Here is a 15,781-nt window from a genome sequence, read left to right on the forward strand (position 1 = left end):
CGTGGATGCCATGTGGCCACCATTCTTGGCCTGGAATCTTCAACCAAGACCTTGGAGCTTCCTGGTTTAAAGCGGGAAGAGAGAAGGGAGGTCTCTTCACCCCCCTCCCCTCCCGTTTTTCCCTTCCCATTTTTCAGTACATCAGGGAACAGAATGAGGACTGAGTGCCTTGCCCTCATTCTTTGGCTGTGGTTGACCGGGAAGCAGGGTGAAAACTGGGAATTCAGTGAGCTTGCAGGATCTTGGCAGTCCAGAGCTTTAACCAGAGCACAGGGGGAAGGATTAAGAATTAGTTGGAATAGCCCCAGTGTGCTTTTTAAACAAGGGCACACATTCTCACGAGGCCGCTTCGCTCCGACACAGCTGCCAGCGCTGTAAGCTCTGGGCACTCTGGTTTTTCAAATCAGCTGTGCTCATTGCAGACCAAGCGTGGCCATGCGCTAAGTGTGTTCTTCTGTAGCCATGAGCTCCTCCATTGTCCCTTCAGTGGACGTCCTCTCCCACGTCCCCATGAGGAGGAGGGTGAGTCTAATTTCAGGCAGGGGAGGGCCACCTGAAGATCGTGACTGGGATCAACTGTCCGTCAAGCTTTCATTTCTTAAACACCAGTTGAGTAAAAGGTAGTCTAGAAAGTTCCTTTGAACTTAATGATTCTCCAAAAGTCTTCCAGCTAAATCCAGACCCTCTTAGTACTGAAGAGGTTTCTGACTGTGCAAGGAGGCCCTGTGGAATCTATTCCAGAGGTGGATCCTCAGTTTACTTTCTGGTCCTCACTCAGGCTGAATGTGCAGTAACTGTTAGTCTGGACTAAGAGACCCCAAAACGAGGCAGGAAGCTCCTAAGCCTTCCCATCCTCCTTGAGTCAACTGACCCGAGTCCAGTCCAGTGTGAGGACATGGTAGCCCAGCCCAGCTTGGCACAATCTCGTGCATTTGGGCAGCAAAGCAGTAGGAAGCCTATGAGCTCCTTGGAACCATGGCCGCGACGGGAGGGACGACAGGACCAAAACCTCTGAACAGGGAAGTCTGAGGTCCCTTTGCTCCCCTAGGAGCCGCACGAGGGAAGCAGGAGAGGTGGGGTCCTCTTGTTCCAAAGGCAAAGAAGACGGCGCCAGGCCTGGGAGCCAAGGCAAGGCGGCGCGCTTTAAGTAGCACTCATCCACCTTCCCCAACGGCTCAGCACCCACCGGGCCCAAGAGGAGGGGACAGGACAAGCCGCCCACACTCCCAGATACGGAGCATCCTGGGAGACAGCCATAGTTAATGCAAACTTTATTTATAAAAGACTCTTAAATTAGTTGTATCATGCCATGCATTCATACAGAATACAGTGACCCTTCAGGGCTACAGGGAGAAGAGCTCACAAACTCAAACTATTCAAGAGTTTCTAATAGTTAAAAGCTAGGAAAGATTAGGACAACTTTACAAATGAGCAGTTAAAAATAAAACAGAAGAGAAAGGATGTGGAAACTAGTCTGAGCTGAGAGGAGGGCAGCTGTCTCCAGGTCTGTACACTACACTAACCCACGGACAGTGTTCTAGAGGCGGGGCGCAGACGAGAAGCGGAGTATGTACAAACATTTGTGCCACAGCCACTCCTCCCCGGCCCACGGCAGGAGACACACGACCAGGCTGTGTGCACTAGGCCCGCCCGGGCCCCTGGTAACTAGGAGGACTTCTAGTTTAGTCCACTAACGCTGCAGGGAGCCGGGGGAGGGGCGGCTTCATTTGCGACTGCTCTTTATTCTCTCCAGTCTCTTTTTCAAGTCGTCGATGTTCGCCGTGGAGGAGGACGCGGTCGCGGCTCCTGACGGGTGGGGCTGGCTGGAGTCCAGGTCTGCGTGCTGGTGCTGTTCCCGGGACTCCCGGAGCTGAGAGAGTTTGCTGTGCAGCATGTCTGTGGACGAGGCGACAGCAGGAACGGCTGGTTTGGAGAGCAAAGAGGTCAAGGGAGGTCGGTCGTCTTGCTGTCGAGAGAAGAAGAGACACTATCTGAGCAGGTCAAGATGCAGCTGTGCAACAACACACACCAGGCCTGGGCCACTTCTCTGGGCCAGCCTGTCCCTGAGTGGCTTGTCGCTGCCCTCCCTGAGCCACACAGAAGAAAGGAGCAGTACCTTTGTGTTGTCCAGACCACATCGCTGTCGGAGGATTTTTAGCCTTTCCAGGTAGACAGAGGGTCCCACCTCTTCTCCATTTGTGTTGCCTATGGAGGACATTGTGCTGGCGGGCGCGGGCACGCAAGTGACCTCCATCTGGGGGGAGATGCCTAGGGAGGAAATGTGGAAAGAACATTCAGATACACACCCAGCCCGCTTCTTGACTGTCCTGGCTCATCTGTCACCAAAGAGGACAATCTGGGGCTTGAACACTGCCTCTGTACTTGAAGACTAAAAAATGTGCAAGAATCCACCGGAGGTGGTGATAAAGGGTGCTCTGCAATCACACGAGGTCAGCTTAGCGAGAACTTCCCAAAGGGATAGAGCAGAGCAGAATGTACACTGGCCATCCACCCACGTCCCGGCGTATCGGGGGCTGCATTCTTGTGACTCCACGGCTGATCTGGCAATCCAAGAAGCCGCAGGTCCTCCTAGGTATACAGGAAGTGCCCAACTGAAAAACCTAAGGACTTTACCTGTGTGCAAGCATCAGACCAGGCTGGGGCAGGTGACACATAGGGGAAAGCTCTCATTCAAACCCGGGAGGACAGCAAGGAGCTCAAGGCTATGGTGTATTCAAGAGGAAGGGGGGGAAACTGAGGCACCCAACAAATGCCCACAGGAGGACCGGAACTGGAGCATGTGTAACCCCCAGAACTGAGAGGGGACAACAAAAACCAAACCGAAAAAATCCACCACAGTTCCTAATTTCCGCGAAGGAACCATTGCAAAATGCAGACATTTAAAATACCTAATTTGCTATCAATGAAAATGCATTACATAAGCCAAAAAGAGAAGGTACTGGGAAGAAAGACTCCCTTATGATAAAAAAGAAAAGTAAAACAGGCTACTCGGGGGCAAAAGGAATCCCTTAAGTAAAGATGAGGAGAACATGAGAGGGTGAGGAGTGAACGGAGAATGACCCCCAAGCCAGCACCGAGGGCTCTGAGTACTCTAGGGCACGGGGGCGTCACTGAGCAGTGGGGCCACATGCTTACGTTGCAAACGTGCTGCTTAGACCAAAAGGGTCAAGCAAATGTTGGCCAGCACCAGAGAGGACTTGGGAAATGAGAAAAGGAGGCACTGCCCTGATCAGCCAAAGCGTGCGTGTCCGTACGCGGCAGGCCGTTAGATGTTCTGCTCACTACGCGCCAAGAAAAAGACTCTTAGGCTCTTGGCAAGGCGTAGTTTAAGGTGTTAAAAACAAGTTTGAAAAAATGACTTCAGAGAACACACGTGAACTGAAGCTTCAGCCTAAGAAGATACGTGAGACGAAACATGACCGGCATCTGAAAAGCACGAAGGAGCACGGTTTTACAGGCAGACAAATTCTAGAACGTAGGAGTAGCCGAGCTTCACTGAGCTCGGAAAGGACTGAAGGCAGGACAAACGCGAGCGCTGCCTGGCAGGGGAGAGGAACGGCTGCCGCTGGCTCTTCTTTTTTAGTTTAAGGCTCTTGATGGCTATTTCCTGTCACAGCCACCTCCTAAGTCGTCCTTTCGTTTCTGAGCCTGTGAGCAGAAATTCTCAGATATTGGCTTTTTCACTGTGGGGACAGTAATAGTTCAGTTTACCCTTAGACAAGCAGTCATTCACATCATTCAACAAATACCTACTGAGGGCCTACTATGTGCCAGGCAAAAAACAGACAGAAGTCTTTACTCTTCTGGATTTGAAATCCTAGCAGAGACAGGCAAACAGCAAACAATTAACCTAATAATAAATACTACATTATATGGTATGGTAGAGGTGGTCAAGTGCCATGGCGGGTGAGGGGCAGGCTGCAAGTTTTAAATAAGGTCTCACTGAGACAGTGGTGTTTGAACCAACAGCCTTAAGGAGGAAAGGGAGCACGTCCCAAGGCTGTCTTGGAAGGGTAATCTACAGGTAAGAACCAGCCAGTGCAAAGGCCCTAAGACGGCACATGCCTGACACCTTCCAGGAACCGCAAGGGGGCTGGGAAGCTGGAGTGGAATGGGAGTCAGGGGGAGCAGCAGGAGAGGAGGTTCTAGAGGTGTCGGGGGCTACATAATGTAGGCCCTCACAGACCTGTGTAAGGCTGTTGGGCTTGCTGAGTGAAAGGAAGAGCCTTTGGAAATGTTCGAGAAGCGCTGTTTAGATGCTCTATGTGGAAATGAACATAGGGAGGCGAGAGTGGAAGTGGAGACCAGATGGGAGGATGTGCTATACTCCAGGGGAGAGATGATGATATTCAGCCCAGGGCAGCAGCAGTGAAGGTGACGAGAAGTGTAGGTGGCTTCTGCATAGTTTGCAGGTAGAGCCAAAAGGACTTCCTGACAGAAAGGAGCAGAACACTCAAAAGCTTTGGGTTGGAGCAAATTAGCAGGTCGAAGCTGCCATCAACCGAGATGGAGAAGAATGCAAATGGAGCAGGTTTTGGGTGAGTATCAGAAGCTTAGCTTTTTTTTTTTTTTTTAAAGATTTTATTTTTTTTCCTTTTTCTCCCCAAAGCCCCCTGGTACATAGTTCTATATTCTTCGCTGTGGGTCCTTCTAGTTGTGGCATGTGGGATGCTGCCTCAGCGTGGTTTGATGAGCAGAGCCATGTCCGTGCCCAGGATTCGAACCAACGAAACACTGGGCCGCCTGCAGTGGAGCGTGCAAACTTAACCACTCGGCCACAGGGCCAGCCCCAGAAGCTTAGCTTTGACACGTTGAGTTTATGATGTCTAATGGAAACCCAAGCAGAGATGTCATGCAGGATGTATCAGTGGAGATCAGGAAGAAGGTCTGAGCTGGACATCAAAGTTGGGTCTTGCTGGCATATAAATGGTATTGAAAGTGATGAGGGTAGATGGACTAGTTAAGGGACTGAGAGTAAGAAAGAAGAGACAGTTATGGACTGGACCCTGGGGGATGCCAACATTTACGAGCTCAGGGAGAAGAGGAATCAGAGGCCAAGGAGGAAGAGCCAGCGAGGCAGGAGGAAGCCAAGAGAGCACGGAGAACCGGAAGCCCAGGGGAGAAACTGTTTCAAGGGCAGGGAACATTGCCATTGTCAAACGCCGCTGATGGGTCAAGGCCGGTGACTGAGGATTGACCAGTGTCCACAGCAACATGAACATCACTGGTCACCATTACGTACTGAGGGGCATGGATATAAATTTTAACCAATAAAACCTCCCTTCCTGAGCTGGGAGCTATTTTGAGCTTATTCCCGGAGCAACTAGAGGAAACCATACCTGCTGAAGTGGGAATACGGCCTTTGCCCTCCCTCTCCATCTCGATCACCCGAAGGCCTCTCTCAACATAGCTCTGGAAGAACTGAGAGGAATTCTTCAGAAATGGTTCAATGTCGGCATCTGAGTATTTCTTCTTATATTCATATAACTCTGCTAGGCCCTGGTTCACAAGAAGAAGGAAGAGGGGGACATGAATGTTCGTGACCCTTTTCCAGAAAGCAGACCCCCATTTGGCCCAGCCCTTTCCCTCTCACCTCTTTAGTATTCTCTTTAGAGCCAATCTTCTTGAAAATCTCAGCTAAGAAATCATTCACTTTGGCCTTTGATGATTTCTCATCCTGAAAAGTTGAAAGACAAAAGGAAGGATTGGTTGGTTAGATTTGAGTTATTAATTAAGAACAATGGTTGGATAAGAACTGAAAGTATCTCAAAATCCAGGCCTTCCCGGTCTGATCCTGCACAGAACAGAAGCACCGACACTGCGGGGTCTGCAGCAGGAACACTAACATTCTGGGTTAGCAGTGTCTCCAAAGCTCAGGATTTCAACTAGACTTGATGAGGAAGGATCTGGCCCTTTCCTCCCTAATTAGACAGAGCTCACATTATCTGGCGGCCAATGCCGTGGGCGCAGACACAGAAACCTTTCTTAGGGACCAAGAAGCACACAGTTATAAATAGTTTACATTTGAAAATTTCAAGGTGGCAATGGATACAGTACCACAGCAGGAGAGTGAGGGGACCAATCCCTGGGCCTTCACCTCAGGCCCTCAGAAAGACAGGCTCCACTGGCCTTCGACAAGATCACTTCCAGACATCCTCACTCCCCTCAGTCTTTCAAATCAGGACACTCACTATTCGAGACGCTCCCTTTTCTGTTTCCTTCTCAGACTTGCTCCCGGTCTGGTCCATACTGTGCTTCATCATCCGGCAGAGGTGGGCCTCCAGCTCTGACTCATTCTTGTTGTCAATCATGGTTAGGTGGTCTAGGATCTGAGGGAGACACACGCACATTCAAATGGGAGCACTGCCACTTCCGTAAAGTCCTCTCACGCTTCCTCAGGGACTGGCTGCTGTTCTCACTCACCTTGGGCCCTTTCAATTTGCATAAAGTGTGTAGCAGCGTCTTTAGGGTCCTTACGGGAAATTCACTTTTGCATTGCTTCAGTTTCTCTTTGGGAAAGACCTTCATGAAAATGTGTATATCCAGAAGAATTCGGTCCAGATTAATGCTGTTGATGGTATCAGGCAATAGTCGAACCATTCTCCAGAGACACTATTGAAAAAAGAAACAAAAGTTAGGAGTGATTGAGGATGAGGAAAATTTCTGCCACCTTTCGTCTTTCCTACACTCTGGGATTACTTCTAAACGATGGTCAGGGATACAGGTGTGGCACGTCACATCTTCCAAGTTCAACTGCCGAAACACGAATAATTTTACTCACTTCAACCACGTCACTGGCTAAAGTGTGACAAGTCACCAATCTATTCACCTTCACACCTCTTTCCCACTCCCTAGAGATAGAGGCCTTAAATGATGAGAAAATGTGGAGATTCGGTCATGGGTTTGCTTTGTACCTGAGAGTAGAGTAGTTAATATGGCTTAACCAAATCTAACCAAGGACATAAAATATTTTATACCATTACAGTTTAATAACAGTTTTATAATGTTATAGAGATGTTGATCTGGAGTCTTCCATCAAAGAGATCAAAATATTATAGGGTTATATATATCTTTTTTCCAAAAAGAAATGAAATTTCTCTCATCAAACTTCTTGACTTTTGATTCTAGAAAAACTGGTGAGATATTTACAAAGAAGCCCTTCCTTTTCACTGTTTGAGGCCAGGAATTGTTTAGATCTGAGCTTTTATAATTGGGGGAAGGGAAAATCAGAGACCAGCTATATTTTTCAGGTATGTTTTGGATGATTTGATCCTATGTCTTAGCTCCAACTCCTCTTTCCACACTTTAACAAAGTATTGCATCTTTGAAAGAAAAGAGATCAAATTATTTCAACTTCACCTTCATAACAAGCTCTGAGAATTTGGGAGAACTGGCTGTTGCTAGCAGGCTGTCTTGGAGCAAAACAAGCAGGGCACTGGGAAAAAACAAAAACCCAACACAACAGCATTAATAAGTTTCAAACCTGCATTCCAATTAAAATCAGTAATTGAAAGGCCAAGTATAAATATTTTCCATCCAGCTAATGAACTGAGAGCTCATGGATCAGGGACTGTCTCTGATTACTTGCAATTCAGTTATTAAGAAAATAAACATCAACCATTAAGCTTTGTAAATTACTACTTGGTAAATGGTAAAGCTCGCCACCCTATTTTTCACTGTCACTGGTAGCTGAGAAAGAAAGAAATGTACCTGAAATGTCAATGACAGAGGAGGCAGCTAACAAACTTGACAGTTCTATTCTAGAAAACTCATGACATTGGCTGGCTTGCTGATGCTGTTACTAGTTTTAGCTGCTGTCTCAGGTTTGAATACCTTCGTTCATGAGAAAGAGAAGAGTAATCAATCAACTTACAGGCAAACCTAAAGTGACAACTGATCTAGTGACTTCTGGTTTCTATGGGTAGAACAAAAGAGACTGTTCCAGGCTCTAATGCTGAGAGTATGGATGTACCTCAGGATGTTGGTCTGGTCTGACTTCTCCAGAACCTTCACCACCAAGAGGTTCACAGAGCGGATCACCTGTTGTCCTTCCTCCAGGTCTTCGATTCGAGAGTCCAGCATTAAGGTGATGAGGCCATGCATCAGGTCTTTCAGCACACCGGTGGAGGCCTCCCGGGCTAGGCTCTCTATCTGAAACAGCTATGCAGGCATAACCGAGTTAGGGAGGGAGGAAACTCAGTATACAGAGCAAGGAAGATGAACACGGGTGGCATATTCTAGTAAACAATTATATTGTTGGTTTTTTTTTTTAAAGATTGGTACCTGAGTTACCATCTGATGCTAATCTTAGTTTTGTTTTGTTTTTTACCCCTTCTTCTCCCCAAAGCCCCCCAGTACATAGTTGTATATTCTAGTTGTAGGCCCTTCTGGTTCTGCTATGTGGGAGCTGCCTCAGCATGGCCTGATGAGTGGTAGCATGTCCACGCTGAGGATCCGAACCGGTGAAACCCTAAGTGGAGCGTGCGAACTGAACCACTTGGCCATGGGGGCCGGCCCCTATACTGTATTTTTAAAAATTCAGAGTATTAGGAAAAAATAAAAATCACCACTCCCCCAAACCTCCAGTAACAGCCAAAATTAATTGGTATGCTTCCTTCCTGTTATAAAAGTATTTTGAATGTGAACAGTTATCTGTGAAAAGCCAGCCAGGGCCCACATGCCTGATGAAGAAACTGGCAGGAAGCAGAAGTCTAGGGAGTATGTAAGCATTCTACTTTGTATGCTAACGACAAGGTAAGCTGGAGTGTCCCACAGCCAATGGCAGTAATCAACAGCCTGCATGGGAGGGACACAGGAGTCAGTGGAGCATCCACACAGATTCAGGATTTAGAACCCGGGCAAGAAGAGAGACTGAAGGGAAGCTCATGAACGTGGAGGTGCCCTTACCGAAATCATGTTGCCAATGATACAGCTATACAACTTGATGATCTCATCCTTCTCCAATTTCTCATCCGCCATGTGTGTGTTGTAGATGAGTCTTAGCTGCATGAATGTGGCTATCAGAAACTGATCAATATGGCCAGACATGGCTTCAGCTTTGTCTTCCTGTCTCAAGACCTCATCGATCTGATAACAAAAATCCAAGATGTATTTTCCAAGCTTCATACTTCTAAGTAGCAGGAAGACACTACAAGGGACGTCTCTGTAATATTTATTAGCAAAGCACTTCCAATATCTTACCTTGAAAAAAGCCCAGTTGCTTTACATATAAACAACTAGTCCTTAGGGATTCAATCATTCAACAAATATTTTCTGAGCAAGATAGTGTTAGGAGAATTAGTCACAGATCCTATTCTTAGAGGCTCACTGTCTAGTTCAGAGAATAATAATCCTTATGTTCAAATGTCTAATTTATTAAAAAGAGTGTTTTTAGACCCATTATCTCATTTGATCATTCCAAAAGCTCTGGGAGGTAGATAGGGCTGAGAGTATGATCTCCATTTTCCAGACGAGAAAACTGAGGCTCAGAAAGACCAGGTTTCCCACATCTTGATCCAGTGTTCTTTTGGTTCAGTACACTGGTTGTCCCCAATGGTAAAATGTTACTATGGGAAAAACATGTATTTCTTATTCATTACTGTAAAAAAGATCTTTTCATGATTACATAAATAACATCCTGAGACAATCGTGTCAATCTTCAGTGACCATCCTTTCATGCAGGGCTGCCATACTACACAACTCCAGGGGTCACCATTCATACAGACTACAACGTGAATGGTGCCCCTGGTGTTGAGGAAGCCAGTGGTCCTACGTTCATCTCTGTCTTTATGCATGTATACCCCATAAGCACATACAATTTTATATACATGGGACGGTTTAACAATGCTGTTTCAACGTGGACACCATAAAAAAAAAAAAACTTTTTTTGCTGGGGGAGGCTTACTCCCCTTTTTCCAAGGCAATTAACATTAACAACCTGGTAGATATTCTTTCACGTTCACAGAATCATCTACAATCACACAAGCAAACATACACAGCCTCAAGGGTTAGGGCACTGTTTATTCTACAAGAGGATTCCAGTATATACACTTCTTTGCATCTAGCTTTTCTAACTCAACAGAAAATTATGAAAAGCCCTAAAGTCAACAAGAATAGTTCTATTTTTAAAGACTGCAAAATAGTCCACATATGCACATACCAAAATTTACTCAATCATCCCCTTACTGATAAACTTTCAATGTGTTTCCAGTTTGGTTATTTTGTCCACAATAAATAATGTTACAATAGACATCTTTGTGTGTGTGTGTGTGTGTATATATATATATTAGGATATATATATAGAAAAAAATATATCTCCCCTAATGTACTTGTTTTCTAAAAGAGTCCCAAGAGTATAATTTTTTAGTCTGAAGGATAAAGCATTTCTAATTACAGTATAATAGATATACTGCTTTCATTAAAAGGCACTAACAATTCACATTTCTGTTTAAAGTATGAGAGTACTGTTTTTCCAGCATCTCTATCAACTGTTTTGTTGTTATTCTTACTTTGCACCACTCTGAAGGTTTAAAAGTGGTATCCCATTGTTACTTTAATCTGCATTTCTGTGGTGGGGGAGGGGTCAGACATCTTTTCACGTGCTCACTGGCCACTGGATGTCTTCTGTGATTTGCCTATTCATATCTTCTGGTCATTTTTGTTTTTCCATTGGTTTCTCTTCTTCTCAAGAGCTAACAAAAGTTCTGTTTACTGTGGCTATTAATCCTTTATCAGTCATATAGATTGCAAATGATCACTTATTTATTGACAGTGTATGGTAAATTTCTCCAGCTTAAAATCTTAAAATTGTATATGATCAAATCTGTCTTTTCTTTTCAGATTCCGGGTTTCCTTCCTTATATTTTAATGGTCTCCCCCAAATTCCTTGGTTATTTAGCAAAATTGGGGGGAGGGGCCGGCCCCATGGCCAGTAGTTGAGCTCGCACGCTTTGCTTCGGCGGCCTGGGGTTTTGCTGGTTGGGATCCTGGGCGGGATATGACACTGCTCATCAGGCCATGCTGAGGCGGCATCCCACATAGCACAACCAGAAGGACCGGCAACTAGAATATACAACTATGTACTGGGGGGAGGGGAGGGGCTCTGGGGATAAGAAAAGGAAAAAAAAGATTCGCAACAGATGTTAGCTCAGGTGCCAATCTTTAAAAAAAAAAAAGTTAGGGGGAATTAGTTGTTTCAAGTTTCCATTTACAAGTGTGTTTCATACTTTCCAAGTAGCCAACATTTTCTAACAACTTTGTTGGGTTATCTGCAAAGAATTTGGTCAGTACATCTTTTACTTTTTGCATTTGTTAAGGTTTTCTTTGTGGACAAATATATGATGTATTTTTTGAAAATGAAGATATAAAAATATAAATTATCTTTTCAGAGACTATAAAATTCTCTCTGTATCTATACATATTCATTAAATCTGGTTTATTGTCTACTAATATTCTTTTTTCCTTCTTCTTTTTCTTCTTCTCTCCAAAGCCTGCTAGTACATAGTTGTAGGTCCTTCTGGTTGTGCTATGTGGGACGCCACCCCAGCATTGCCCAGTGAGCGGCGCCAGGCCGTGCCCAGGATGTGAACCGGCAAAACGCCGGGCTGCTGAAGTGGAGCACATGAACCCAACCACTCGGCCATGGGGCTGGCCCCCTAACATTCTTTTTTATTGAGGTTTAACTTTCATATGGTACAATGTACAAATCCTAGGAGTACAACTTAATGCAATTCTGTGAGTGTACACACCTGCGCCTGCCGTTGAGAACAAGCTCCATCAACGGCACCCCAAAGGGCCGTCTTCTGCCCCCAAGTCGGCATCCTTCCCCCACCAGGGGTTACTATGAGCCTTCCTGAGTTTCTTTTTTTACCACTATTCTGATCTCTAAACTGATAAAATTAATTCCCCTATATTCTTATTTTCTGTCTACTAGATCTGTGCAATTCTCTCAATCTGTAACTTGTCTTTTCACTTTATTAAAAACAAAATGTCTTCTGATGCACAGAAGTTTTTAAAATTTTTAATGCAGTAAAAGTTTTATTTTTTCCCTTATTTTTTTTTCTGTGCCTAGTTGAAAAAGAAATCCTTCTATACCTTGAAGTAAAAATGTTCTCCTGTAAGATTTCCTTCCCATATTTTGGCTTTTAATCCATCTGAAACATATTTTGGTGTAAGAAATAGCACTCTAATTGTATTGTTGTTCTCATGGAAAATAACTAATCCTAGCATCAGTTACTGATGAATGCAGTTTTACCAAGAGATTTCGACCGCCTCCTCTGCTTTAAGTTTCCTATAGATGTGAGCGTTTCTGGGCTCTCTGTTCCACCCCAGGGTCTATCTTCTTATCCCTGGGCCAATACTACCCTGTCTTAATTACAGTGGCTCTGTAATCACTGTGGATATCCAGTGATATAAGTCGTCTTCACTGTGTTATTTTTTTCAAATCATCTTTAAAAACCACCAACACTGTCTTTGCTATTAGGCCCCTTGATCTTCCATAAAAATTTTAGAATCAGATTCTTAACTACAGAAAAAATTGTTGAGATTTTGATTGGAATGGCATTGATATATGGGTTAATTTGAGGAGAACTGGCATCTTTATAATCCTGAACCTTGTGAACATAGTATATTTCTATTTATTTGGCAATTCTCTAATGTAATTCAATAAAGCTTTACAATTTTCTCTGTAAAGGTCTTACATGTACACTGCTTGGCTTATTCCTAGGTACTTAACATTTCTGTTGTGGAGGGTTTTATTTATTTATTTTTCTTCTTCTCTCTGAAGTTCCCCAGTACATAGTTGTATATTGTAGTTGTGGTCCTTCTGGTTGTGGCATGTGGGATGCTGCCTCAGCATGGCTTGATGGGTGGTGCCATGTCCGTGCCCAGGATCCAAACCGGCAAAACCGTGGGCTGCCAAAGCAGAGTGAGCGAACTCAACCACTCAGCCTTGGGGCTGGCCCCTATTTTTTATCTTTTGATTTTTTTCTTTAAGATCGGCACCTGAGCTAACATCTGTTGCCACCCTTTTTTCCCCTTCTTCTTCTTCTCCCCAAGTCCCCCAGTACATAGTTGTATATTCTAGTTGTGGGTCCTTCTGGTTGTGCTATGTGGGACGCCGCCTCAGCACAGCTTGATGAGCAGTGCCATGTCTGTGCCCAGGATCCAAACCGGTGAAACCCTGGGCCGCCGAAGCAGAGCATGTGAACTTATTAGCAACTCGGCCATGAGGCCGGCCCCTTAATTTTCTTATTATGGTAAAATATACGTAACATAAAATTTGCTATTTTAACCATATTTAAGTGTACAATCCAATGGCATTAAGTACAGTCACAATACTGTGACACCATTACCATTATTTCCAGAAATTTTTCATCATCCCAGACTCTGTACCCATTAAATAATAACTCGCTATTCCCCCTCCTCCAGCCTCTGGTAACCTCTATTCTACTTTTTGCCTCTGTGTATTTGCCTCTTAGATACCTCATATATGTGGAATCATACAATATTTGTCCCTTTGTGCCTGATGTATTTTATTTAGCATAATGTTTTCAAGGTTCATCCACGTTGTAGCATGTCTCAGAGTTTCATTCATTTTTATGATGGAATGATAATCCATTGTATGTATATATCACATTTTGTTTATCCATTCATCTGCTGAGGGACACTTGGGTTATTTCCACCTTTTGGCTGTTGTGAATAATGCTGCTATGAATACCAGTGCACAAATATCTGAGTCCCTGCTTTCTGGGAGTGGAATTGCTGGATCTTATTGCAATTCTATATCTAACTTTTTGAGGAATTGCCAAACTTTTTTTCCCACAGTGGTTGTACCATTTTATATTCCTACCAGCAATGCATGAAGGTTCCAATTTCTCTGCATCCTTGCCAACACTTATTTCCGTTTAAAAAAAATTCTAATGAGTGTGAAGCAGTATCTCATTGTAGTTTTGATCTGCATTCCCCTAACTAATGATGGTGAGCATCTTTTCATGCGCTTACTGGCCATTTGTATATCTTCTTTGGAGAAATGTCTCTTAAAGTCTTTCGCCCATTTTTGAATTGGGTTTTTTTTGTTGTTGAGTTGTAGCAGTTCTTTATGTATTCTGGATATTAATCCCTTATGGATAGATGATTTACAAATATTTTCTCTCATTCTGTGGGGTACTTTTTCACTCTCGACAGTGTCCTTTGATGCACGAAACTTTACTTTGATGAAGTTCAATTTAATTCTTTTTTCTTTTCTTGCCTGTGCTTTTTGGTGTCACATTCAAGATTTCACTGCCAAATCCAATTATCATGAAGATTTTCCCATATGTTTTCTTCTAAGAATTTTATAGTTATAGCTTTTACATTTATGTCTTTGATCCATTTTGAATTAGTCTTTATATACAGCATAAGAGTCCAACTTCATTCTTTTTTTTTGTTTTGAGGAAGACTAGCCCTGAGCTGATATCTGCCAATCCTTCTCTTTTTGCTGAGGAAGACTTGCCCTGGGCTAACATCCGTGCCCATCTTCCTCTATTTTATACATGGGACGCCTACCACAGCATGGCTTTGCCAAGCGGTGCCATGTCCGTACCTGGGATTCGAACCGGCGAACCCCAAGCCGCCAAAGTGGAACGTGTGCACTTAACCGCTGCGCCACCAGGCAGCCCCATCAACTTCATTCTTTTGCATTTGGATATCCATCTTTCCCAGCATCATTTATTGAAAAAGACTGTCCTCTATCCATTGAATGGTCTTGTCATTGAGACCACTAATGTGGTTTCTGTAGTGATCATCCTTTCCTTTGATTCATCTATTCAATTCTTTCTGCACTCCACCCTGCCCCCTGTGGTCATCTTGTCTCCCCCAGCAGTCTCATTTTGGCAGGAGAGTCCTGTTCGGGTTATTTTCTTTTACTCTTCTTTCCAGTCACTGGGTCCCTTTAGCTGTGTTAGGGTCTTCTTCTTTACCTATTCAGGATTCACTCTTGGGCCTGCTGTTTGGAAACCCTGAACAGCAGCGATCTGAGAATGGGAGACACAGCAGTTTCTGCAGTTGGAGGCTTGTGATCTTCCAGCTGGCAAGCTGTCAGTCACAGGGCAAAGCACGGAGAGCAGGCATTTCCGCTCTTCAGTCTCTGAAGGTACAAAGTCAGACTTTCTGGCCTCAGACAGTGAATCAGCCTTATTGTTCAGCTCCCTGGAGTTCCTTGGAGACCAGGGAGAAAACCAGCTCTTCTTATCAGCATTCACAGAGACCGCCATTACCCCTTCCCTTAGGAATCTACTGATCTCCACAGACGAAGAGAGCTCTCTCTCCAAGATTTCTGGTGTTTTGATCTTCCCTGGGCTCTGCACTATTGAACCTCAGGTTCTCCTTAGGCCCATACGGGGAAAAGTCTTGTACAAGACAGAGCTTGAGACTTGCTTACACATTTCAGATACTACCTCCCTGACCCAGCAGCACCTCTGCTCAGAAAAGGCAGATGAGTTCGGATTGAAGTGATAGAGAAAGGCAACAGGGACACATGCATTCAAGTCATTATTTTCCAGAATCCTCTCCATTTGTTTTCTTCCAATATCAAAACTGTTAATAGGATACTGTTTGTCAAACAGCAGCAAAAATCCCATGCTAGGATTCTGGTTCTGCCCTTCCTTTCCTGACTTTCTGTCTTCATGGGGATGTCTAACGGGCTGCTCAAACTTAACATGGCAAAGATCTAACTCTTGATTTCCAACCTCTCAAGCCTGCCCTTCCCCCAGCCTTCACCATC

At 44.5% G+C, this 15,781-nt stretch overlaps 1 protein-coding gene across 2 annotated transcripts in view; it reads right to left on the reverse strand.

Moving 5' to 3' along the window:
- Positions 1-1,254: 1,254 nt before the first annotated feature.
- CKAP5 (cytoskeleton associated protein 5) overlaps positions 1,255-15,781 on the reverse strand; it is a 94,564-nt gene continuing 80,037 nt past the window's right edge. For both annotated transcript variants that reach the window (XM_046643272.1, XM_046643271.1), the window contains exons 36-44: positions 8,929-9,108; positions 7,994-8,181; positions 7,381-7,456; positions 6,445-6,633; positions 6,213-6,350; positions 5,615-5,698; positions 5,361-5,520; positions 2,117-2,268; positions 1,255-1,966 (exon numbers count right to left, since the gene is read on the reverse strand). In XM_046643272.1, coding sequence (XP_046499228.1) covers positions 1,724-1,966; positions 2,117-2,268; positions 5,361-5,520; positions 5,615-5,698; positions 6,213-6,350; positions 6,445-6,633; positions 7,381-7,456; positions 7,994-8,181; positions 8,929-9,108 — 1,410 coding nt within the window. In that variant the 3' untranslated portion in view covers positions 1,255-1,723. The remainder of the gene's footprint in view (positions 1,967-2,116; positions 2,269-5,360; positions 5,521-5,614; positions 5,699-6,212; positions 6,351-6,444; positions 6,634-7,380; positions 7,457-7,993; positions 8,182-8,928; positions 9,109-15,781) is intronic.

Source organism: Equus quagga, chromosome 17, assembly GCF_021613505.1.
Source record: "Equus quagga isolate Etosha38 chromosome 17, UCLA_HA_Equagga_1.0, whole genome shotgun sequence".
Taxonomy (NCBI): domain Eukaryota; kingdom Metazoa; phylum Chordata; class Mammalia; order Perissodactyla; family Equidae; genus Equus; species Equus quagga.